Genomic DNA, 27,773 nt, shown 5'->3' with positions numbered 1-27,773 from the left:
CCGACGCTTGGCTTTGTGCGCTGGAGGGGCTACGCCCGGCCTGGCTTTGTGCCACATCATGTGGCAGCCAAGTCTATGGACTTTTTTATATTTGCCTTTGACTTCATCCCCATACACGATCATCGTGATAAAAGGATGGCGCCCCTCGCTTCACACAACTGTGATTTTATTTGTATCATTGGTAAATGGTGCATTTATATAGCTTTACATTCACCCATTCACACACATTCATACACCGATGGTGGAGGAAACCATGCAAGGCACCAACGTGCTCATCGTTCAGAGCCTTGCTCAAGGACACTTTGACACTAACCCTGGGGGGAGCTAGCCCGGGTTCGAACTGGTAACCTTGCAGTTACCATCCGGTCACTCTACCCCTGAGCCACTGCCGCCTATTATTATTACATCCCCATTTCCCACCCATGACGGGGATTTTATGTTGTCTGTTTTTAACTGGACCTGAGTCTGTATAAATAAAGTTGATTGATTGATTGATTGATTGATTGATTGATTGATTGATTGGCCAGCTTTGAGTGTTTGTGTAATCACAAACATAGTGTAACTAAACACCAACATTGAAGACGAAGGTGAGGACGCAAATTAAGATTGGCCGGAATGGAACAATGTATGATGATAAAGACGCCATCTCACTTCGTCATCTTCGTCATCTCACCTCGCTTCACACGGGTGTGATTTTTTTGTCATGTGAAGTGATTTCATTGAGCTTCTGATAGAATGATTAGAATGATGGGAAAGTAGATAAAAGTACGTATTGGTTAGTTAGGCTATTTATGCTAGTAACAACTTGAGGTTATTATAGATTTGAGATGTGATTCTTATAGGCATTTATTTGTTCAGTGTGTATGTGTGCAGGCTATGGCTATGGGGTAAGATGAGCAACTGGGTTTGAGTAAGAAATGATTGTAGCTATCTCCAGTGGTGGAAGGTTATTAAATACATTATTAACTCAGGTTCTGTACTCAAGTACAATAGGGACTTTTACTTTACTTGTGTATTAATTATTTTTTATAGTTACTTAGTTTGAAAAGGTTATGGACAATTGAGTGCTTTTACTTTGGTATTTTAAGTATAAACTCAAGTAAAAATGTGAACGCAGGACTTATTACTTGTTGTAACAGAGTCTTTTTTTACATTGTGGTATTGTTACTTTTACTTAAAACATTACTTAAGTTTGTATCCTGGCCAAAATAAGACATCTTCTAAATTTCAAATCACTGTACACCTTGTATTGCACCCTTATAACACCATATCTCACCTACTCTGTGGAGGTGTGGGGTAACACCTACAAAAGTAACCTTGAGCCATTATACATAATGCAGAAAAAAGCAATAAGAATAGTGAACAATGTAGGTTATCACGAGCACACAAATATACTGTTTCTAAACTCACATACTTTAATTCTTTTTTTTTTTAGTCGACTTTAAAACAGCACATGCAGTTACCCTGAAATCAAGACATAAAATGCTTTCTGGTAATATTCTAAATAGGTTTAGGGATAGGGATTGTAGGTATGAGCTGAGAGGTGAACTTAAAAAAAAAAAAAAACAAGGGTCGGCACTGTGTGTATTTCTGTTCGTGGGGTGAAGCTGTGGAATATTTGTCAGAGAATTTAAAACAAAGTGTAAATCTAATTCAATTCAAAAAAAGGCTTAAACAGGCGATATTGGATAAATACCATACGGTACGCTGAAGAAATAAATAAAATGCTAATGTGAAATGTATAAGTGAACGATTAGGGATCCAAGTATTGAACTTTATGCTTTTGTCTGTGTTTTTTCTCTGTTTGTTTTGTTGTTTTGTTAGTTCTTTTTTCTTGTGGTTGTTATTCTTTGTTTTTTTTGTTTCGTCCAAATGTTGATTGTTTTGTAGACCCAGTACATGTTCTACTTTCTACTATTGTTTCTGAACTACGTTCATATGTAAGGAGGATAGGCATACATAAGCTTTAAGCTTCTGCCTATTCCGATCGTGTTAAAAAAAAAGAAAAAAAAAAAGTTTTGTAATTGTCTAAACTTACACTACTTACACTGGCTACACCACTTTGCTTTCTTACTGTAGAGAGAGAAAGTGTTTTCAGTTCATTTGGACAATTGCTATTCAGATTCATACAAAACGCGTTCTCAAATAAACATGAGAAATTGCATCTGAGCCAGTCTTGCATCTTTTATTTTGGAGTGCCGCTTTTCCATTTAGTTGGTTTATGAGTTAAAAAGTGATTAATCTCACCCTAACCTCCTTTACATGTATTCGTATACCAATATACCAATATCTCTGTAGTAACGTATAAACAACATTTTGAGACAAACAAGACAGACACACATGCCAATTTGAACGTCAAACGGAATTTTAACCATGTAAGACTCATAGAAAACATATTGACCGATGGTGTCCTTAATGTGTTAATGTGTTTTCAATTACTTGTTACATTTCTTTTGAATTAATGTTTTTGAAAATGAAAAATACTAAGGTTCACAAGTTCCTATAAGTTCTACTTCACTATGCGTCTATGCCTCATTATTTGATGGGGAATGTCAAATAGTTAAACCAAGATGTGTGGAAATTTAAGATTAATTTGGCAAAAGGACATCGTTTGTGAGATTACAGAAAACTTGGCGAAGAATGTAGGCTGGGCTACAATGGATGCGAGAAGTACGTTTATAATTGATTATATACCTGGTAATTACCAGTCCAATGTACTGCTGGAGCAGTTCTATTTAAATGTAGTTTCATGAACACAGTGCTAAGTAATTCCTAAGGATGAAAGTCATACGTAACATGGAGATGAAATCTCATACAGTACATCCCATTCCAAATGATCATGTGTTCATGGTATCCTATACAAGCAAATAGACAAGACAGTTGTTGTGTGCAGTGTGTATTCAATCCATTGTAGGCTGTTTCTGGCTCTGGCACATTTGTGTTTGTTGGGGGTATGGGGGGAGGTGCAGGAGAGGTCAGGGGTCAGGATATTAATGACTTGTCACATGGATGTGATTGCGCTCCTCTGCTCTGCTCTTTCCAAACACACCACACTTTGTGACTCCTTGCATGCTCCTTCACTCAGACCAAAAGATGCATTGGGCTCTCAAAAAGGCCAATAGACTACCTCTCCTTTTTCTTTGTTATAAGGTAAAAGAAAAGTGTGGCTATTATTCTATGTATAGCAGTGGTTTTCAACCAGTGGTCCTTGAGGGGGTTCCAGGTGGTCCCCAGCTAAATGATGGAGAGTTTTGGTAACTAAATAGACCCTTATAGATCTTGAACTCTTGAGAGTGTAAAATGAATTGAAACCAAATGGACCCATACAGGCCCATTTGGTTTTGTGCTCTCAAGAGTTAAATTATTGTTAAACATCAAGAAGACACAATTAGAGAATGTAGACTAATTCTTATTTTGATCAACGTTTGCCTATTATAAGAATAATCTGAAATTAACCAGAAATGGTAGTAGGTTTGACTGGAAATATAATAATTTTCAGACTATGGACCACAATGGAAACAAGCCCCTGGGTCTGTTTGTGTTGTCCTTTTGGCATAACATTTTACTGTACAACATGTACTGTCAACAAACATGTTAATAAAGCATTCTATCAAATCACTTTCTCTTTTTTATTTTAAACAAGAAAAACAAAACGAAAAGACAAGACACCCGAACCTATCCCAGATCTTTTCATAAGTAGCTAGTTTTCTCCTTACATTGTACAGTATCTTTGGAGTACAAACATTCAGCCAGTCTCTCTGTGTGAAGGTGACTTTTCAGATTTCCAATTGACCAGAATAGTTTTCTTCGCGGCTGTACAATTCCACAGTGAATTTAGTAGTAGTTGTAGATAAACAATGATAATCTAGCAGCTTTTTATGAATTCATTTCCCATTAACACTGTTAAATCCCTACAAGAATTGTAGGATGACAAAGGGACCCCTAATTCATTTGCATATGAAACCAACATGGTTTAACAAACAAAGGTGAGTGTGATATAATTATTGAGTGATTGACTTGATTGATTGATTGATTGATTGATTGATTAGACATAAATGTAAAAACAGCAACAGAGTTATTTACATGTACATTTACCGTCATTTACAACTCAAGTTTACCTTTCACTTCTAATTTGAAGATAATGGCCTATAGAACAATTTTAGTTCGAGTGGCAAGACTACAGATTTAAAAAAAATACATTTTTTGCCCAATTTCCAAAAAGGCCAAAATCAGAATCTTGTTTTGTTTTCCTTTTTAATGTCTTAATTTTCTTACAATTGCTGCTTTTTGCTATATCAAGTCATTACTGTGTGAGGAATCAACTGGATTTCAAATATTAATGTTTTGCATATTCTGATATGGAAATAAATGGCCACCACCTGCTGTTATTTTACCAATAACAGGTTCTAGACCACCTAGGATCTTGATTCTGGTGACTAATCCTACATGTTCAAGGATGAGGAATACAGTGGTAGGCTACTATTTAACATGCTAGATAAAAGCCAAACCATCAAAATGTGTAATATCAATGTAGTACTGTACATATGTTCATGTGAGAGTCAAGTGAGCACAGGACATCAGCCATGTAATCCGTGTACTCCTCATCAGTCCCGAGTTGAGTGAGGACAATCAGAACACCAGACCCCCATCCAGATCGCCAACCAGCTGCCAGTATCCGGCATGGTCAGAACACTAGCCCTTGTACCCCCCACCAGATAACACAGTGGAGCAGCAATACAGTGGGCCACGATCTACCATCCCCGACTGCACCACCAGAGACCCGAGTGAGTTTGCCCGCCTCAAATTATCACTCGAACCTGCAGCCATTCAACGCCACCCAGCGGTTCAAGTATCAAGTATAAGTATCAAGCCTGGTGGCCGACGCTTACCTGAACAAAACATTGGTTACCTCAGAAAATGGGCAGATATGCCACAGTTCTGCATGGTGCTGAAGACGGAGCTGAGTGCGAGAGACAGGGAAAGCTAAAGCCTACTGTCCATTCTGTGAGATTAACGAACACTTCAGTGTACTAGAGACTCACGACAGAACAGATCACAGAATGGATTCGAACCAAGAAGTAGAGCTGGCACTGTGGTATAGATCACACCTACTGTAGCTGCCCAGTGTGATCTCAGGAGGTGACCGTTCCCTCGACACTTATACCCTGCTTGACGATGGGTCAGAACGCACGATGCTTCTTCCCGCTGCAGTGGAAAGAACTATCAGGTTAGGACACTGAAGGGGACATCAGTGTCGTTCTCTGTGTCCCCATCATGTCAGCCAAAGTGATGTTAGGAGCCTTCACCTCAAGTCACCTAGGGCTGAGTGAGCAATCGTATCCTGTATCTAGCCTCAAAACCAAATACAGACACTTGGTCAGACAGCCGCAATTTGAAAGGGTTAACACCAAAGACACAGAAATCAAACAATTACAATAGTGTGCCCTCTGTGTCTAATTTAATTTCAGGCTAAAACAATACATAGGACAGGGGCACAATGTATAAAAAATAAGTAAGTAAGTAAATAGTAAAAAATACATTCCAGCCCGAAAACCACAGTGTAGTGGCTATTTGTCAACAACAATAAAACTCAAAAGGCCACTGAGGCACCGGGTATAGTGGATCTTACGCAGGGATAAATGAGTCGATGTCCAAACAGCTCTTGCAGGTTGGTGATATTTTATTGTTTTTCCTTCATAGACGAGTATGGCAAACATGATGGAAATAACTGCTTTGACCCTGTCACCCTGGTAAAAACTTGTGCACCTGCAGTGCCAAACTGAAATCTGACTGAGTGCCTGTCTGATGACAGTTAAATAAATTCACCTGTGTAATTGCCCAATACCTTCAAAATAAAAGCCTTTAACTGGAACACAAATAAACTGAAATAATAATGCATACAATAATTCTACCAAACAAATCCAACAAATAAATGTGAAATACAAGATAGTGAATAGCTCCAACACACTAACTTCTCTGTACTGTAATCAACTTCACTTTTAACCTTTACATAACTCAAAACATGATCATTGGCATGATAACCCGTATTACATATAACTGACACTGAAACAGAATACACCGTCGCTGAATCCAACCCATTTTGCTTTACTCAAAAGCACCCAATTAGCAAATTCAAAGTGTGTTACGGTTTTCATACTTAACATGGCTCTTAGCTTCAGTTAATGTCAAGGATACATTTTACCATAGTCATCCATAAAATTATTCGTTTTTGTTTAGCTAACTCTTCTTTTAGGACATGCAGAAATCATCCATAATTATTTCAACACTCTAGATTCCCAAGTCTCGTACAAATAACAGCACTGCGGCGACCGTCCATAACCCTACCATCTTCCCATTTAAAAGAGCCAGTTCCAGATCTCATGCATGCTACAGGTTACCTACTTTTAAAATCCTAGAGTATAATCTATATAACTTTAGAGTCTCCCCACATGTCATAGCAGAAATAGTAAATATCTTCGTTGACTTTTCCCAGCTTGTTGTCAAAAATACAGCCCAATAAATATGTACCGGTAATCTCGTTTTTGCTGGAGATTACTATGTCATCAAGTTTCACCTTGAAATAATTTACGTTGACCTTTTAGTGAGGGAATATTTTTGGATCTGAAAAGAATAGATTCTGTTTTACCAAAATGTGTAGTGATTGTAGTGGAGGTGTAGTTTGTTATCGGTAACCCATGTATGGATTTTGACTCGGATTTATTCCACTGAGAGGAGAGAGTTCACAGAATCCACTCCCATGGTTTGCCTTCCGTGGTCTCTTCATATGTTTTTTCCAGCTGAAGGAAAACAAAAACAAAATTAATTCGAGGCAGGGCCGGATTAACACCTCTGAGGGCCCCTGGGCACTGAAGCTAGAAGGCCCCCCCCTTCACGCGCACGCAACATTTTTGCTGTTTTGTAGCCGTTTTGGGGCAGTTTTATGCCGTTATATTGGCCTATTTCCGGTCACCTACCCACCCCCCCCACCTCCCCAGAGTGACAGCCAATCTAGCGCGTTGTTGCTGCTTTAGACACAATTGCACTTTTCAGCTGCCCTTCTCACCAACATTAAAACACTAATCTTTTTAGACACCATTTATTTCATTCGGATTAGCAGGGGAAATTATCTGTGGAACTAAAATAATAAAAAAAAAAAGGCCCAAGGGCCCCTGGGCACGTGCCCATATGGTAGATCCGGCCCTGATTCGAGGACTTAAAGGGATATCCATTCATCCATCCATCTATCTTCAACCGTGTATCCACAATTGGGTCACGGGGGATCACAAGGTTTACCTGTTCTCGATAGAACGCATGCTTTTCTGCACTCGTCGATCGTCTTGAAGCGATTGTCATTTCCGTCACAGCCTCCATACCAGAACTGTGCACAGGCGTCGGTCTCTTTGAGATAGCAGTACTGGGCCGTGTACTGGCGACAAGGACCAGGCTTCACGGGCTGGTTACAGCAGGACGCAGCAGGAGTTGACACTGATGGGGAAAGAAATAGTGTGAATGAAATAGTGTGTTTTTCTCCTTTTTGATAATTTGATTCAAGCTGCCGATTATTACCTTCAGGCAGGACAGGAGTCAGCCCAGGCTGAATGTCGTTAGAGGTATATGATGACGGTGATGATGATGATGATGATGATGATGATGATGGTGATGATGGTGTTTTTTCATGCCTGCGGCTGTGGTGACGGATAAAGCCACTATAATCGCCTTGCGGCTGATCCTGATTTCAGAGGTACGTACAGTAGATGATGGTCAGTGGTGAAATGTACATTGTCTCAAAGTTTATATTTTGAATACATTATTTTGTGAAATGAGTACTGTTGTTACTGGTATTACTCGAGTACATTATTTGAATACTAGTCTTTTACTTGTAACTTGTATAGTATTTCTATATTGTGGTATTGCTACTTTTACTTTTACCGCTGTGAATCTGTGTATCTGCTCATATACATGCTCATGGACGTGGGTATGAGTTTCCACGCAGATCTTATTGAGAAGTTTGGACTCCAGTGCTGAAAAACACAATAGAAAACATTTTTAGATCGCTTTGAGGTCAACCAATTCATATGTCGTTGATGTCGGGAGGAAACCACATAACTCCATTTTTGAGGTTTTAATAACAGTTTGAGTGGACCCTCAAACTTAACCTGACTCCGCCAGCTGGTGGCTTGTGAACTCAATACTGCCGCAATCTGTGAAGGTCAGATTATCTCAAACTGTCTGCCAAAAGCAACTAGCTCCACCACCTCTCCCCCTCTCATGCATGTAATTGACAATATATAAAGTCACAATACCAACTTTGATGAGGCAGTAGTATTGCTTTGTTTTAAAAAATATAAGGTTTTCTTCATTTCCTGAAGAAAATATATTTTTCATTTTGGAGTTATGGTAGGCATATGTGTTTTTTCCCCCGAGAGCAGAGATATTCACCTAAATCGTGTTGAGATTTGCATCAGAATACAGCATTTATACATCTTCGGGGCACCGGTGGCCTAAGGGTTAGAGGAGCACCCTTGTTGCCGAAAGGTTGCCGGTTCGATTCCCCGGACGGGCAGGAAAAATCTGGGTGGGGAAGTGATTGTCATCACTCACCCAACACCGCTGTTGCCTTGCTCAAGTGCCCTTGAGCAAGGCACTGAACCCCCAACTGCTCCCCCTGGAGCTGCTTAGTGGCCAGACTGTGGTTGTACTGGTCAGCTCCCAGGTTTTAATGTGTTTGTGTGCGTGTCTTTCTATGTGCAGGACGTTGCTGAAAATGAGCACCTGTGCTCAGCTACTTCCCTGGGTAATTAAAGGATACAAAAAAACTAAGGCTGTCACGATTCTCGATACGAATCGAAATTGACGTTCGATTCAGTGTATCGAAATGACGCACCGAATCGCGATGTTTTATGTTTTTACTTCCGCGAGCGGCCGGGCCATTCCGCGCATGCATGCTTCCGCTGGGGGAGAAAAAAAAGAGACGAAAAGCCAGCTGTATCGGAGCCTTGCCACACACACACACACACACTCACACACACACACACACACACACACACACACACACACACACACACACACACACACACACACACACACACACACACACAGTCAGTCACATACACACACACACACACACACACACACACACACACACACACACACACACACACACACACACACACACACACACACACACATCAATATTGTACAAGACCTACAAGCTCATAACGCACCGAGGCTCGACACATTGTGAGCTTGTAGATCAGTTATTTCTTTGCACACCGGCCACGGCTTTTTGCACCGGTCAGCACCTGGCCATCATTTGGTTACATACAGTTCCATGCAGTCATCTTTTTTTAGTATGGTAAACAATAAACATTGCATGCAATGCATTTTGATTTAATTGTAAGAGGGAGCGTATCAACCACTACATGTTCTGATTGAGCATGGGGAAGCATCGAACAAACACATGATTTCATTATAAACTGTAGGCCTACGTACCGGTAGATTTTCACCCAATGAAAATTTACACTTCACGGATTATAGGCCATTTGGAATTAGAACAATCGGTTGAAAATTGACCGAGAATAACACGATTTAAATATCAACTTTTTTGTTGCGCTGAGGACTTGTTGCGCCGAGGTGTTTTATAGTACTACTACTATACTTGTGAGGACCTGGCTGGCGCACGCCGCACACAAAAAGGGTTCATCTGCAAGCTCACAAAGCGCTGTCATGCAACACTTGGAGCTTGTAGATATGATACACGGATGACAATAAACACACAGAAGTGAGAGAACGAGACCGCTGTTGTGTTTTACCATGGCCAGTGCTGTTGTAGACAGCGACGACGATGACACACGGAAAGAAGTTTGGAAATATTTTTGGCTTCCCAGTGAGTTATGATGGCACACGACGCATCGTTGACAAAACGGTTTCAGTTTGTCGTTTATGCTCCAAACGAGTGCCAAAGGCAACGCGTCAAATATGGGCCAGCATCTTAGCAGACATCACAAAGAAATCGATCTGTCCAAAGATGGTACAAAGACAACAACACAGCCAACTATTCTAGATTCTTATAGAGAAAAGCTCTCAGCTAATTCGCCCCGTGCTAAACAATTAACGCACGGAGTTGCGGTCTGCATAGCTGCAGACATGCGATGATGCGACCACTTTCAATGGTGGAAAACGCTGGCTTTCAATATTTAATGAGAGTTGCAGAACCACGTTACAAAATGCCATGCAGGTCGCATATGACCACACGTGTGTTGCCTGGCATGTATGATAAAGTGAGGGCACAAATCACTGAAGGGCTGAGCCATGCAGATCAAATTGCACTAACTAGTATTCACACTTTGTTAGAGCTCTCATAGTCTTACCTGTTCAAACAATGTGAACATTCTACAAAGTAGGCTAGAATAATTTGTAACAGCCAAATAACGTAATTGTTTGGTTGAACTTTGTATTTAGGCCTACTATTTGTCTTTTTTCCCCTTTATTTTACTTACTTAGAGCTTAACAAGAATGTTACAAGTCATCTAATCTTAAAGAAACATTTAAAAAAGATGTTAGGGCATAAAACCCAAAGTTGTTAAACCTTTTATTATTCTCATTCTGATTTGTTATTTATAGAAAATAAAAGTGACTTATTGGGAAACAAGTGTTTTTCTTTACAAATCAAGATATTGGCCTAAATTATAATTATTAATTATATATCCCTCAATGCTGAAAAAGGAGGTTTTAAAAAAATAGATTGAAAAAATCGAAGCAAATCGTGAGCTTCAAATCGAAAATGTAATTGAATCGTGGACTAGGCGAATCGTGATAGCGAATCGAACATCGAATCGAATCGTGAGCTTCAAATCGAAAATTGAATTGAATCGTGGACTAGGCGAATCGTGACAGCCCTTAAAAAAACCCATCTTGTAACGAACCACAAATCTGAACAGTACAGGAACATAATCACCTGATAAATGACTGAAGTCCTCGATGTGGTGAACGTGTTCTTTGTCCGAGGCAATGAGCGTGAGCTCTTGCATGAAATTGTCAATTTCAGGGTGAGAGGCATTGAAAACGCCCACGGCGTGCATATCGATTTCCTGCAAGCGAGCGACCCGCACGGCCTCCTTGAGCCTGTCGAAGTCTTTCACCGGATCCGTCTGTCCGTCGGTGAGGACGATGGCTACCTTCCTCACTCCAGGCCGGGCGCGGGAGAAAGCTTCCGTGGTGGCCGTTCTGATGGCGTTGCCGGTGTAGGTGCCCTCGCCTACATCGGTGGGGGAAAAAAAGTACTTGCGTGTTTTACTTAACCCATTTGGGACTGAGGCAGATTCTACAAAATGTCTTCTAAATCATGACAGTTTTCTGAAAAACCTCATGTTTCTATATCAGTGGTTCTCAAACTATTTCATGTAATATCTAAAAAAGAAAACATATGACATATAAAAAAGAAACCCAGGAAAGTGTTTCTTGTGTCCTAAACATCATTAATTAAAACTGATTCAGTGCCACCTGGTGGACACCAGTTTTGGCCCTTGCCACCGAAGCCCATTATAAATAAAATAAAGAAAATGTAATTCTATTGTGCATGTAATGTGCATATCATCACCTGCACACCAGATTAGAGGAATTTTCTAAATTAATAATTAATAATTAATAATTAATGGATTAATAAAAAAAAAGTTAAAAAAATAATTTAAAAATCCAAAGGCGTCATGTGGCACTTTAAAATAAAAAATAGAAATAAAATAAAAATACGCAAAATTGTACAGTACTTGAGTAAATGTACTTACTTATGACTTTCCACGGCCGCTCACCTATATATTGCAGTGCATTGATGTGATCTAGGACATTCTGTTTGGTCAGCTGGCCGTTCAAGTTGAACTTGAGGTCAGCGCGCTGGCTGTAGAGGACCAGGCCTATCCTGGTGGCGGCGGGGCCAATCGTGAAGTGCTTCACCATTTCGGAGACAAAGTGCTTAATCATCTCGAAGCCTTCCGCGCGAACGCTCTCCGAGCCGTCGATGACGAACACCAGCTCCATCGGCGTATCCCCGCACTTGACGGCACATCCTGAACACAGAGGAAATCACGTTTTTTCTTCTTCTGGGGGGGGGGGGGGGGGGGGGGGGGCACTGTGCTTACACATGTTGCGACCGAAATGTAAGCACAATGCAAGGAATGAATGCATTCGCCATGTATCCGAAGGAAGTCTGATCCAACCACTTTTAGATTTCTCCAGTTTAATCCTTAGTTTAAGTTTTGTTGTATTCAAGATCAGACTTTAGGCATGTTTAAGCCTCCAGGAAAATCCGTGTTGAGGTTCTTAATCCACTGTTTTTCATTAAACGTCTTCATCAATCCATACTTTCACAAATGCTTCTTTATTCTTCATTGCCTTTTGTTATTGCAGCACAAATGAAATCTTACCACATATTTCTCTGATCAATGCGATGATGCCATCTCTCTATGAAAAGTGAGAAAAGTACATTATGGATTGTATCAATTCAATACCAATACATACAGTATACTAGAATGTTGTGGTGCTACTACATTAACCAAAACATACCGTGAGTTCACATTCTCCTTTTGGACCTTGCTTGCCCTGCATGGGATTGGGAAAAGAAAGGAGAAAAAAAAAAGTCATGATGACATGATTACGGTAGTTGTAGTCAGTGGTGTCACGCTCCTATAACACAATTGTGACGTACAGTATGGAACGGAACGGTGCACGCACGTACACGCTAGAACGCAACACAGCAGTATGGCTCCAGTAGGCCACTGCTTCTGTGGTGTTCTGCATGCAACAGTAATGCCTCTTCCACCATCAAATTGGTCCAAGATTCGTCAGATTGAAGTGGCAGATTGTCTTTGTTATTGTGTTATTGTAAACCTGGTAATATGTACACTAGTATACAGTAATGACAGTAAATGAAGAGCAGGTCTAATCTTATACGTACAGGTTCACCATTGACTCCATCGCCGCCCGGCTCTCCCGTCAGGCCCTTTGGTCCCTCCGGGCCTGGCGGGCCACGGTCACCCTGCAATCAAGAGGAGCTTTATGCACGTAAAAGTAAAAAAATTATGGTACGGTAAATTTATGAATCCTTAGTCTTAAAGATGGAGTGCCATGATTTTTTTCCCACCCTAAAACATCAGGTATTATTATTATATAAGGAAAAAAAGTGTACAGTACTCAAAATGTTGTTTTTGTTGACACGCCCACCAGTTCAGTAAGTATGCCTGGTTTGAACTGAAGCCGCACCCAGAGCTGTTGTTGTATCATAAAGGGGGAGGGGTTAGGGGAGGGGATGAATGATATTGTGATGTCACCATATCACTGTTTATTTCATTGGCACGTTTGACTGTCAAGGTTTCAGCCTCCAGGAAGAAACCCTAAATAGAAAGGGAAGACATCATTTCACATAACCACACAGAGGGGTCTAATGAAGTACTGTCACCTCATAAACAAAATGAAAAACTCACAGCTAGAAGGTCCTGGGTTCGATTCCCGCTGTGGGCACTGGCGGCGTGTTCCCTCCTCCGCGTCATCAGTGCCCATACCCGAGGTGGGGGTTGGCGATAGGGCCTTTCTGTGTGGAGTTTGCATGTTCTCCCCGTGTCCCCTAGGGTAGATACCCTCACAAAAACATGCCGTAATCCTGGTCTCTAAAACTACCTCCCCCTGGCCAGCCGGGGCGCCTGATGGAGGGGAAAGGAACTGGTCGGAAATAACGTGTCCCTTCCACGCACTACGTCCGGCCGGGGAAATTCCCCTCTGTCAGGTGAAAAGAAGCAGCTTGGACTCCTCATGCATAGAAGGAGGCATGAGGTCAGTCCGCTGCCCCCCCAGGTTGGCAGAGGAAGTGTAGCGCCCAGGATTACATTAGATAATTGGCACTGGGTGGAAAGAAAACTGGGTTACAAAATCGTGGGATAAAAAATTTATAAAAAAAAGAAAAACTCACGGCACTCCATCTTTAATACTTTACAAAAAGTTCTTACTTTGGGTCCAATTAGACCCCTCCCAGGTGTGCCAGCTGGGCCAGCCGGGCCTTTGTAGCCAATGCCTCCCTGGAAGAGATGGTTAATACTGTAAGCATATACTGTACAAGTATGTGGCAATCGTGCATGCATATATACATTATGTAGAGTAGCCAGGGGGTGGGCAACTTTGACGATGGAGAGGGCCACTATATTTCCACACTCACTCCAGAGGGCCACGTTGCATATTACTGTCGTAGCAAAAAAATTAGCTGATCTACAAGCTCAAAACGCGTCGCAGTGTGACGCATTTTGAGCTTGTAGATCAGCTATTTTTTGCTATTATTTGAATTGAAATCCTGAATACTTATTTTTTTTTCTTTATTGGAATTCTGAAAAGTATTTATTTTATATTATTTCAAATGCATTTAGTTATAGTTATGTTCATTTTATGAGCTAAATACAAATACATTATGTATGTATAAAGTGTAGAGTATATAGCCCATTCTGATCGGGCACCCATTTTGGTGTCAGCATCATGTTATGCTTTAGCTATTTAAAAATAGCAGATCTACAAGCTCATATCGCGCCACCGAGTGGCGCGATACGAGCTTGTAGGTCTGCTATTTTTGAAAAATCGAAGAGCGACTGACATTTTTTTAATCTGATCTCAGGTCAGAATGGGTTCATCAGGACCAGTGTGTGTCCGGCGGAAACCTCGTATGAATCTGATCTCAGGTCAGAATGGGATAGTGTACACTAACCTTGGGACCTTCAGGGCCCGGGTCGCCGTTTAGGCCTGGGATGCCATGAGGACCCTAGGAGAGGTAAAGGAACAACAATGTAGCGTACCATTCATTTAGGAGAGGTAAAGGAACAACAATGTAGCGTACCATTCATTTAGGAGAGGTAAAGGAACAACAATGTAGCGTACCATTCATTTAGGAGAGGTAAAGGAACAACAATGTAGCGTACCATTCATTTAGGAGAGGTAAAGGAACAACAATGTAGCGTACCATTCATTTTCCCCCCCAACTTTGAGTTCAAATGGGTGATGAATTTATGATGAACTATAGCTGCTTTTGCCATATGGCCGTGTTTGTTATCACATTCACGTTAACCTGGTTGTATACAGACCTTGGGTCCAGGTTGGCCTTGGCCCGGAAGACCTGGGGTTCCTGATGGGCCCTCTGGTCCCTTCGCTCCCTGTGAGATAATTAATTAAAGTTTTTGTTTAGTTTGTTCTGAAATGTAATATTTGAAGCCTTGTGACAGGTCATTTTCTTTTGTATACACTTAATGTTTTCTATACTGTGAAATTGTATTCTTTATTTCCATACGCGACATGCGCACGTATAAAGGCTACACTGTACACTCTCACGTGGAAGTCAATGACAAATACATCATAATGGTGTGTGTGTGTGTGTGTGTGTGTGTGTGTGTGTGTGTGTGTGTGTGTGTGTGTGTGTGTGTGTGTGTGTGTGTGTGTGTGTGTGTGTGTGTGTGTGTGCGTGCGTGCGTGCGTGCGTGCGTGCGTGCGTGCGTGCGTGCGTGCGTGCGTGCGTGCGTGCGTGCGTGCGTGCGTGCGTGCGTGTGCGCGCGTGTGCGTGTGCGTGTGTGCATTTTAATCAGATGAGAAGGAAACACTTAGAGAAAGACATTAGACTGACCTTATCTCCCTTTGAGCCCACTCCATCACGGCCAGTTGGTCCTGGAGAACCCGGAGGTCCAATTCTACCCTGGAGGAGGGAGGTAGTAACACAAGTTCAATTCTACCCTGGAGTTTGTGACACAAGATTCAAGATGAATACTGATTCAAGTTGACAAGAGAATTTACCTGTAGCCCTGGTGGCCCGAGTCCAGGGTCACCTTTATCTCCAAGTGGGCCAGTGTTTCCCGGGTCACCCTACCATCACAAACATACATAATACAGATTAGTTTACACAGATTGAGGCAGGAATACCCTTCTACAAAGCTGCTTTATAGGTGCAGCTCAAACAGATGTTTAGCCGCCTATATACTGTATGGTGCAGGTCAATGTTTAGCTGCCAACATTGTAGCCCGCATGCATGATTTCTTTCCAGGGTATGCCTTTACAAATATACTGTAAATTATTGCCAAGCACAACATGTAAAGCGTATATGATATTATCATTATTATATGAATCGTGCATCGCTCATGCATAATCATACCTTTGGTCCGGCGTCGCCTGTGGGTCCTTTTTGCCCTGGGCCGCCGGGAGGCCCTTGAAACCCCTGTAAGAGAAGACGGTCAGCATGTCTGCAAAAACACGGCTCTGATCTGATCAGAGCCGTAGAGTATAAGACAGAGTTACGACATTGAGGGGCAAGCGCTGTTCATGCATCCTGGAGAGTGACAAGCTGGAGTTTGAAATACATTGTTTTCAACGCTATGATTTCAAATATCAGCAATTGTAGGCATGTGTGCAACTGTTTTAAAGTATTGTACAGTGACGACTAAAGTCTCTGTAATGTTTATGGGTTAAAAAACGATCTAAAATAAAGGTATTTAAGATCATTAAAGCTGGGCTGTTGCCTGAGACCAGTGCATTCTGCAAAATCCCGGTCAAGGACATTGACACTCTGGTCTGATCTGGCTCTGGACCCATGGTCAAAACGCTGGTCTGATCTGGCTCTGGACCCATGGTCAAAACGCTGGTCTGATCTGGCTCTGGACCCATGGTCAAAACACTGGTCTGATCTGGCTCTGGACCCATGGTCAAAACACTGGTCTGATCTGGCTCTGGACCCATGGTCAAAACGCTGGTCTGATCTGGCTCTGGACCCATGGTCAAAACGCTGGTCTGATCTGGCTCTGGACCCATGGTCAAAACGCTGGTCTGATCTGGCTCTGGACCCATGGTCAAAACGCTGGTCTGATCTGGCTCTGGACCCATGGTCAAAACGCTGGTCTGATCTGGCTCTGGACCCATGGTCAAAACACTGGTCTGATCTGGCTCTGGACCCATGGTCAAAACACTGGTCTGATCTGGCTCTGGACCCATGGTCAAAACACTGGTCTGATCTGGCTCTGGACCCATGGTCAAAACACTGGTCTGATCTGGCTCTGGACCCATGGTCAAAACACTGGTCTGATCTGGCTCTGGACCCATGGTCAAAACACTGGTCTGATCTGGCTCTGGACCCATGGTCAAAACGCTGGTCTGATCTGGCTCTGGACCCATGGTCAAAACACTGGTCTGATCTGGCGGTTTGCTGCCCTCAAACTACACTACTTAAGTACAATTTTGAGTTACTATTACTTTACTTGTGCTACCCTAGGGGACACGAAAAAAATAGGGGCGAGCGTGTTTTGGGGTGAGACTTACAGGGGGGCCAGGCTGTCCAAACCCAGGTGGTCCAGGTGGACCACCAGGGCCCTTTAATCCTGGGTTGCCCTTGTAGGAACAAAAACAAGAAGATTTAGTGAAGTGCAAACGGAATATGGTGGAAACCCTGTACTGTATGTCTGAATAGGGAGATAAGAGGTTTCTACGATATACTGTAATATAATAAATATAATGAGCATTTTATTTTTCTGTGAACATGATACAAAACATATAGGATATTCACTAAAATGTCAAAGATATTGTCCGTAAGATATAGTAGTTGATAAAGATAATTTATATTACCTTTTCTCCGGGATAGCCGAGTCCAATGTCACCTTTGAATCCCGGTGTGCCAGGGTAGCCCGGCTCACCCTGCAATAACAAACATCAGAGACATGCTGGCCATTGGGAAATTCGGGACAACTCCCGAACGGCCGGTCCAGTCCAGGCCGGTCTGGGCCAGCCGTTTCTTTTATCATATATTAAATTTCGAAGATACACGATTATCTTTTAACAAGGTAACCTATATAATCATGTTGCTTTGTGACATAATAATGTTGTGCACAGCAGCCGCTCTCTCAGCCATCCTGGCTGCAGCGCAGCCTGTTAGGTCACTGTAGGACCTAAAGATACCTAAAATGCGCTCGTCGCACGCCCCTTGATTCGTCGGTGTTTCGTTTCGTCGGCGCGCGGCAGGGCCTCCGCAACTCCACTTCCCGGGATGAATTATGGGCCCACCACGTCCCTGACAAACATACACAAAATCACAAAATGTGTCCTAGTACAACTAGGACACATTTTGTGTCCTAGTTGTACAGTGTTTGTCCGTCCGTCCGTCCGTCCAATCGTCCGGCCGGTGTGTCTCACATGACCCTGTGGTGTGAAGAGCCCAATGGCACTTTGGACGGACAAACAGAACCTACTACCGACAAAGCATGAATGCGCGTATCCGTATCCGCGGGCCTGCAGGCTTGAATGACGCAGGAATCCCCAGTGTGCGTGAGATTGTATTATATGCATCGGCTATTCGGCTTCCCTGACCCTGTGACTGACCAACCCAAACCATATGCTTCCCGGAATTGTTGGGCGTTCACATATTCAAAGTGATGGGCAGTATGGAAGATACAGTATAGGTTAACCCAAATTAGGACTGAGGCCGATTCTAAAAACGTCAACAAGAACCCAAAACATTCACACCCGTGTGAAGTGAGGGGCGATCTTATCGTCGTACATCATCATACATTATTATCTCATTCCAGCCAATCAGAATTTGAGTCCACACCTTCATCTTCAATGTATGTGTTGCGCAATGTTTGTGTTTACGCGAACACTCAAAATTGTCAATGGGATTTTAATGTTTGTGTCGGGACAAATTTAAGGTTACATTATAAAAGCTGTAAGACGGTAGCGAGACCAGTCATGCTGTACGGCTTGGAATTGGTGGTAATTAAAATTATTTTACTTGTGTATAAAGCTCTCAATGGTCTCGCACCTTCCTACCTACATGACTGCCTGCCTAAATATGTCCCAAACCGCCCCCTAAGGTCTTCCACCGCCGGCCTGCTCGCTTTGCCCAAAAAAATGGCAACAAAAAAATACGGGGAAGCAGCTTTTTGCTTCTACGGGCCGTCGGCATGGAACAAGCTCCCACTGTACCTTCGTCAGGCAGCCTCTGTAGACATTTTTAAAGCTCAGCTCAAGACCCACTTCTACAACATTGCCTTTAATTGATCTTTTATTTTTTGTTATTCATGTCCTCACTGTACTGCATTACTGCTTGTTTTTTAATGTCGTTGCCTTGCTTTTCTTTTATTCTCCATTGTTCTGTAAAGCACTTTGAGCTGCATTTCATGTCATGCAAAGGTGCTATACAAATAAAGTTTTATTATTATTATTATCATTATTAATTAAAGTCCATGTACAACATGCACAAAATGCACCAACCTTCTCCCCCGATGGGCCCTCTGGTCCACGGTCACCCGGCGGTCCTTGTGAACCCTGGGCAGGAAACACGTAGCTGTTATTATGGAGTCTGTGGTTTAATAAGCTGGGGTCCTTGAAATGAAAAGGTTCCACTGCTCTCTACTCTCCATGGGGGGTGGGTATAGGATCTTTACCACTGCTCCACCCAGACACCTAGGGTGACCAGAGCCAAACTGTTCATTTGAGGGACAGAAGTATCGCTTGTGATGTGGGACAAGCGGGACGGGGGATGAGACTGGACAGGATCTGGTTTCTTATTACTTAAGCCTTATATTCGATCATATAGGCCTAATATTGCCTATTATTTTCTTACTAAACACCAGCTCTGGCGTCTCACATTTGGTTGTAAAAAGTTTCATGGGTGGTATGGCCAACTTGGTATTGTAGCCTATAGGAAATATTATTTTAAGAGGCTTAAAATAAAAACACATCTTGCAGGGAAAGAGACAATGAGAGCTTTACAACAGAAAGCCAACTATTAGGGGACTAACTATTAGGGCATTTGAGCCTGCCAGTCACAATGTGGGACAGGATCTCAATTTGTGGGACACCTGAAAGGTTTTGGAATCGAGGGACTGTCCAGTCTGTCCCACGCAAAAGGGCACTTCTGGTCAGTGGCGTGCACAGAATTTAGAGGGGCAGGTGCTCAAGTGAAAAAAAGGGCACCTTGTGCAGCGCATTTTCGGGCGGGAACCCATTTTGGTGCTTTAGCTATTGAAAAATAGCAGATCTACAAGCTCATAGCGCGCCACCGAGTGGCGCGCTACGAGCTTGTAGGTCTGCTATTTTTCTTTAATCGAAGAACCACTGACATAGAAACATAGCTTTAGATTGTGGGGGCCTAAATAATATAGTAGAAGCGTTTTTTTTATCAAGATTTGATCAATATCACCGTGGTCCACACTACAAATTAAGAAAAAAAAATGTATGTATGTTTCTTGCTATCAATATTCAGTGCTTTACTAATACAACGTCTGTCTAATCCATAGCAATAATAAATGTACGATCTTTAATCGCTGCATCACTTACCGTGGCGCCTTTCATTGCTTTTGGGCCGACTGGACCCGGAAGACCCTGATAAGCATCACAGGAAAGATCAATAAATATATAACTAAAGGAAAGATCAATAAATATCACTACATCACACAGGAAAGATCAATAAATATCACTACGTATCACACAGGAAAGATCAATAAATATCACTACATCACACAGGAAAGATCAATAAATATCACTACATCACACAGGAAAGATCAATAAATATCACTACATCACACAGGAAAGATCAATAAATATCACTACATCACACAGGAAAGATCAATAAATATCACTACATCACACAGGAAAGATCAATAAATATCACTACATCACACAGGAAAGATCAATAAATATCACTACGTGACCCTGATAAGCATCACAGGAAAGATCAATAAATAAGACCCTGATAAGCATCACAGGAAAGATCAATAAATATCACTACTGAAAATATGGCACTAGATGCATATGAATGGTCTCCATCTACCATGACTCCTGGAGGTCCTTGGATCCCACATTTACCCCATTCACCCTGAAATAGAAAATAGCACATTATAAAAGCATGGGAATACATCACATACAAAGCATTTACCATGAAACATGCGTAAGCTAAGAACGTAACAGTGGAATATCTATATAATGAAACTATACATAAACTATACATATAAACTATACTATGCTATACGTATGTTTTCAGACTACGGCGGAAGATTGGGAGTGATGCTGCAGTTCTGACTGCAATGGGTTAGTACGGTTCTGACGGGCTCCGTGTTAGCTTTATCATTACTGTCATTAAACTGCACAACATACCTTATCTCCTTTGGAACCTGGTCCACCCTGCAAGTGGATAGAAGCATTAGATTTCTTATGTGAATGAGCTATATCAATAAATATCTGTGTGTGGTTAAACAACTCCCACTATTGCATAGGACCATAGGACATGAATGGTAATATTTACCTTAGGGCCACCTGGCCCAGGAGGTCCGCATAACCCAACTCCTCCCTGTTATGAAAGGAATACAGAAATTACATTTGTTAAATTAACACTCAGCCATTTTATCTTCACTGGTTCTTTTGACTCACGAGGTAATACATCAAGAATCATCAGCAAGCTATAAGAACCTAATATCTGTCTAACAGCAGATTGTCTGTACAGTGAAGCTGAAATGACATCAGTTTAGCCTTTGCATACTGCCTGGCTGTAAGATCGTCGAGGCTAGGGCAAGTGCTACGGCAAGTGCTATGTGCTAAGATGTCTGAAGAGGTGTGTTTTCACTACGGCGGAAGATTGGGAGTGAGTCTGCAGCAGTTCTTGCAATGGAAAGTTCATTCCATAGTTTTGGAGCCAGAAGGGGGAACAGCCTGGGACGTGTGGAGCGTTGTCCCGCTGTTTGGAGCCAGAAGGAGGAACCGTCTGGGACGTGTGGAGCGTTGTCCTGAAGGGGGAACAGTCTGGGACGTGTGGAGCGTTGTCCCGCTGTTTTTAGTGATTGTTGAATGCGTTCCAATTTTGTCTGCTCGCTTATTTGTCTCATCAGTTCCAATTTCAATTGTTTATAGGTCTATCTATACAGTACTGTAGGTTATCTATACTGTACTGTAATTGTTTATAGGTCTATCTATACAGTACTGTAGGTTTGTATGAGTTCTCTCTCCTGCTTGGATAAAATTGGTATCCCAACCTCAAGATGTATTTTATGTTTCGAACTATTCAACAGTTTTTGACATTACGACCTTCATCAGGTATCCTGAAGAAGGACCTGAACTACTGCTGTAAGTGAAGACAGTGTGCAGGACTTCCTTTTCTCTCATTGCTTGTGCCTTATGTTAATCCATCCATCCATCCATCCAGCTCCACCAGAGTGCTCCAGACTCTCCAGAGCAACATTAGTGACTTCCTCCTGGAGGATTTCGAGATGTTCCAAGGCCAGTGAGTCGCTCTGAAAACTCTGGTAGGAAGTGTTGTTCAAATATGATTATACAACAGGTCGTTTCGAGGAAGCAATATGATCGGTTGAAACAGCGATCTAGCCGTGCACGGCTAATCAAAACAAATAATTCAGCCGTGCTCTCTCTCAGAGCACAGCAGACTCGGTGTCTAGGCTAGCTAGTTTCTTGGGATATTAAGGTCGTAGCGGCTACATATCTGTCATTGATTTCTTTCTTTTTTTCCCGGCGATTGTCTTAGTTTTAAGGGTAACTGTTTTATAATTACAATATTACACTCAAGGGTGTTCTTTATCGTCATTAATGCACTTCTGCGATACCTTTCGGAACTCACCCGCGTTTGACTGTAAAATTAGACCTATAAGAACCAGCACTGGTTCAGAAAATCTGAATGAATCAAAAGGCAAAGACCTTCCAGCCTTTCTCTCCATGGGTTCCTTTGTGTCCTGTAAGTCCTGGGTCCCCCTGTGGAATGAAACACAAAGCTGTGTGAGATTTGATTACAGATTTTAATTTAATTTGACTGTTCCTGTTTATGTCTAATCTCAGAACACCAATGAGATTGAGAAGACAGCAAAGCAAATAGAAGGCTGACAAATGAAAATCATCAGTACAAAGTACAAAAAAGAAATAATAAAACATTTTTTTTTTTTTTTAAAGGTAATATAAAAGAAAACACAGGCCCCTCACGTATTAGGAGGGAAGTATCACTCAGTCACCAGAAAAAAGGACGGGTGTTTTTGATGAATCTAACGGTGGTTATAATAGAGTTTGAAGTTTGTACAGGAATAAGGAACACATATAGCATTATGTGACGGGTATGTCTACCCAGGCGTGGTGTTCACATAAGCCTGAGTAGATGATGAAATTACCAAAAGTATTTTTGGAAAGTGTAATATCCCTTTAACCATATTGGTTACTGCCACTTATTGTTGTTGTACTGTGTAGTAGGGGTGGTGGGTGGCTAAGGGGTAGAGTGGCCGGATGGTAACCGCAAGGTTGCCAGTTCGAACCCAGGCTTCGCCAGAGTTAGTGTCGAAGTGTCCTCGAGCAAAGACACTGAACCCCTAATTGCTCCTGATGTGCAGGTTGGTGCCTTGCATGGTTTCCCCTGTCATTAGTGTGTGTGTGTGTGTGTGTGCGTGTGTGTGTGTGTGTGTGTGTGAGTGAATGAATGTAATGCACAATCTATGTAAAGCGCCTTGGATAAAGGCGCTATATAAATGCACCATTTACTATAGGCAATGGAACATCTGTCAGTTAAATATAAGTCAGTGTCATATCAACAACATATAATAAATCAATTCATTATCAGGTCATTATCATGAATATTCTCACTATATTTGACGATGGAGAGGGCCACTATATTTCGACACTCCACATGCATATTAGCCTAATGTCGTAGCAAAAATATAGCCGATCTACAAGCTCAAAACGTGTCACAGACGATGCATTTTGAGCTTGTAGATCAGCTATTTTTTGCTATATTTGAATTGAAATCCTTATTATTTTTTGCTATTTTTTAATTGTAATCCTGAAAAGTAAAGTTTTTATTTAATTTAAAATGCATTTAGTTATAGTTATGTTAACTTTAAAACTAAATACCCATACATCGGACATAAAAAAAAGACAACAACATTTTAATACTATAGCCATTAAGCTATACATAATATATTACGTTTGCATGTTTGGCAATAATATAATATATCAGTATTCTGATATTAACCTGCGGGCCACATTAACCCATTTTGGGCGGGAACCCCTTTTGGTGTTAGCACTATGTTATGCTTTAGCTATTGAAAAATAGCAGATCTACAAGCTCGTAGCGCGCCACCGAGTGGCGCGATACGAGCTTGTAGGTCTGCTATTTTTGAAAAATCGAAGAATGACTGACATAGAAACATAGCTTTTTCAGAAAACTGTCAGGATGTAGAAGACATTTTTTGAATCTGATCAGAATGGGTTAACTGAAGGTGGGGGCTGCATGTGGCCCCAGTACATGTATGATTGACCATAATCAACAGGAGGCTGTATACTGTCATTGCTTACCTTTGGTCCCGGCGGCCCCTCGTCGCCTTTGGTACAAACACACGGTTGTGGGGTGGTCGTGGGTGTTGGGGTGGTGGGTGAGTCTGTGGTTGGGGGCGGGGGTGGGCTGCTGCAGACGGGGCACTTCAAAAAGGAATGACATGTTAATAATTATGTCAGTGTTGTGATGGAATTCTATACAGTCACTCATGCAGTACGTCTGCTATAGGCCTGCCAAGCATCAAGTTTCACATCACAACGCGATGTGGTGAACTTGTACTGTATAGATCTGCAATTTCAAAGCTTTTAGAATTATTTTTGAAACGTCTGGCCTACAACGATTCCAAAATAGGAATCGATTATTAGTCAAATAGTTAAATTATTAATTATCGATTATTTTTTAAATAAATCGATTCGTTCGATAAACTGTTGCACCCCAAAAGTGCATGTATGTGTAACACTGGGAAATGAAAAAATATGCTACTTACCATTTTATTAGCCAGATCCACCTGTATACAGAAACAGATGAAAGCGATGAATAACAAACAAAAACATGTACAAAGATCGGGCTGAGGTTATGTGTTATTTTTATGTGTTTTGTTTTCTTTATTTCATTCATGATGTTAACGTAATGTTCTATTGTGATTTTTTGTCTAAAATAAAAAACATTTGATAACAAACAAAAAAAAAGATCGGGCTGAGGAGTCAGGGGGAGTTCAGAATTTACACTGCAGTCAAATCCGGCCAAATTACATATATTTCTCGAATGCCGAATCCCGACTGTACACACTGCATTTGCAAGTGACCAGATCCGATCTGTCACAGATCTGTGTGTTCAGACTGATTGTATGGCAGCCAAATCCAGCCTGAATCAGATCTGTGCCATATCCAGATTGGAATCCGATTTAGATCAGGTTAGTGCGTTCAGACTGAGACGGATCTCCTGAAATCAGATTTGAATCAGATTTGAAACCACCTCTTGAATGTGGCTTCTGGGGAGGCACTGGCGGGACACTGGGGAGGCAGTGACGGGGGCACTGGGGAGGCACTGGTGGCAGTGGTGGGGCAGTGGTGGAGGCACTGGGGAGGCAGTGACAGGGCACTGCAGGGGAGAGACTGGAGAGGCACTGGGGAGGCACTGGGGAGGCACTGGGGAGGCACTGGCCGAGGCACTCGGGAGGCACTCGGGAGGCACTGGGGAGGCACTGGGGAGGCACTGGGGAGGCACTGGCTGAGGCACTCGGGAGGCACTGGGGAGGCACTGGGGAGGCACTGGGGAGGCACTGGGGAGCCACTGGTGGGACACTGGCTGAGGCACTCGGGAGGCACTGGGGAGAGACTGGAGAGGCACTCGGGAGGCACTGGGGAGGCCCTGGGGAGGCCCTGGCGGGGCACTGGGGGCTAAGCAGTTGTCATCAATGTTCTTTCTTGTAATAATTTTTCCAGCATTTCACCATCACTCCACCAACGTCCACCAGTATCGACCACCAAATTAAATCTGAATACTTTCTGCAGTTTAGTTTATTTGCTTGTTTGATATAGCCGTTACATCTGAAAAAAGAAACGGCTTAAGCTATACTTACAACTTCTTTGAGGACTTTATTTACAATGTCATCATCTTGCAAATTACATAAGTTGTAGTATGCGCGGCTGGCGAGCTGACAAGCCATGATGTCCTCTCGGTTGATGCCCACGGTGAGAAAGTTGATGTGCTTTTCCTTGGCTATGGTGACAGCTGAGGGATCGTCGTCGAGTTGTTGGCGGCCATCTCTGTCTGTGAGCAGCACTGCCACTTTGACGCTGCATGGAACGTTCTCCCTCTCGTACATCTCAGTGGCGTTACCGATGGCATAGAGGGTTTTGGTGCCTTCGCGTAGGTAGGCCAGTTTCTGGACGCTGTCTTTGAATTCCTCGGTGTTCCACCACACTCCGAATCCGTGCTTGATCTCGACGTGGCTGCTGTACTGCAGCAGAGCCAGCCTCCACTTCAGCTCGCGCTGACTCTGAAGCCTGATGCCGGCGAGTTTGTCCACCAGGCTGATAGCAAACGTCTTCTCCATGCCATGGTACTTCAGCTCAATGCTCTCGGAGCTGTCCAACAGAAAGGCGAGGTCCAAGGTGCAATCCGTGTGTGCACACATTGGGTGGTCCGTGTGTGCACACACTGGGCGTTCCAGGGGGTCCCCAAGAACAAAACAATAAAGGTTAATACAAGAGAAATTAGTAAATACACCAACAAAATCAGTTTAACCACTTTAACCAATGTGTGAAGGACAAACTTCTCACAAAATCCGGCAGGTATCCTCTTCCTTACTTCCTTCATAAGTGTTACCAATGGTCCATTTGGTTCCATGCATTTGTATACTCTCAGAGATACACACCCATAAGGGGCCCCCTTAAGCCTTAAGGAACCACAAGGGTCTCTGGACTGTTTTGTTGATGTTGTTTGAATTGAATTTGAATTGAATTGTCCTGTTTATTCTAATCTTTTTTGTATGCATTCTGTATTTGCGGAGCCCCTTGAAAACGAGATGGTTCATTCATCTCAAGGGCTGATTCCCATTCAACACACATAATATGAAACTATAATAGTCTACCCGCAGTGTGTCAGCATCCTGGGCTCTAAGGGTATTTTGGTGCAAGATGTTTGCTTGGCGGCGAACTGGTCGTCGCCTTCAACCTTTGCAAGGTATTACAACCTGGATGTTACAGAGCCCTCAATGGCTCATGCAGTCCTACAGGTTGCTGAGGAGTGCGTGAACCGCCCTCAGGTTGGGACCAGTATGGCCAGGTCCGGGCTTGGGCAACTGCAGTTGCCAGGCTCCTGCAGGCAAGTGTGCAAGGCCCTTGGGCCAGGGACCTGTTGGGGCTTATGAACCTATCTCTCCAACTCAGACCATGTGGTCTGGTTGGTAGATTGATACATCCCAGGGGAGGTGTGCAAGGACGGGTCCAAGGACTGGTTCAGCCAGGGATGGTTGTTCTCTCTCTCTCTCTCTCTCTCTCTCTCTCTCTCTCTCTCTTGGTGATAATGAAGGGAGTGTATGAGAATCTCACGTGCGATCTAGAAGCAGATGTTCTGACCTGAGATCAGATTCTAAAATTGTCTTCTGAATCCTGACAGTTTTCTGAAAAAGCTATGTTTCTATGTCAGTCGTTCTTCGATTTTTCAAAAATAGCAGACCTACAAGCTTGTAGTGCGCCACTCGGTGGCGCGCTACAAGCTACGAGCTACGAGCTATGAGCTTGTAGATCTGCTATTTTTCAATAGCTAAAGCATAGCATAATGCTAACACCAAAAGGGGTTCCCCGCCCAAAATGGGTTAAGAGAACTGGAGGTTATATGATAACTAGGGGTGGGTACCGAAACTCGGGACCAAGTATGTACCGAACCGAACGTGCCTTGGTACCGGGTACCCATTACAATAATTCAATTTCGGTTCTCTCTATCGGTTCTC

General features: G+C 42.6%; 1 protein-coding gene and 1 long non-coding RNA gene across 2 annotated transcripts in view; one reads left to right on the top strand and one right to left on the bottom strand.

Moving 5' to 3' along the window:
• LOC310867290 overlaps positions 1-27,773 on the top strand; it is a 176,514-nt gene that overhangs the window by 97,814 nt on the left and 50,927 nt on the right. The gene's annotated exons all lie outside the window — the stretch shown is intronic.
• Positions 6,537-26,456, bottom strand: LOC310866370 (uncharacterized protein; the record flags this gene model as incomplete). Its single annotated transcript, XM_083775978.1, has 26 exons — positions 6,537-6,797; positions 7,294-7,485; positions 7,567-7,729; positions 7,930-8,021; positions 10,958-11,257; positions 11,808-12,062; positions 12,420-12,456; positions 12,559-12,594; positions 12,950-13,030; positions 13,995-14,063; positions 14,738-14,791; positions 15,111-15,179; positions 15,644-15,712; positions 15,811-15,879; positions 16,166-16,228; positions 17,323-17,391; positions 17,626-17,694; positions 19,267-19,320; positions 20,335-20,379; positions 20,828-20,872; positions 21,151-21,177; positions 21,299-21,343; positions 22,699-22,752; positions 24,337-24,459; positions 24,804-24,824; positions 25,899-26,456. The coding sequence occupies 26 exons, from the start codon at positions 26,454-26,456 to the stop codon at positions 6,781-6,783; spliced, it is 2,676 nt and encodes an 891-aa protein (XP_083632104.1). The 3' UTR covers positions 6,537-6,780.

Source organism: Protomyctophum parallelum (genome assembly GCF_964188405.1).
Source record: "Protomyctophum parallelum genome assembly, chromosome: 11".
Lineage (NCBI taxonomy): Eukaryota > Metazoa > Chordata > Actinopteri > Myctophiformes > Myctophidae > Protomyctophum > Protomyctophum parallelum.
This window is presented reverse-complemented; position numbering and strand designations above follow the sequence as displayed.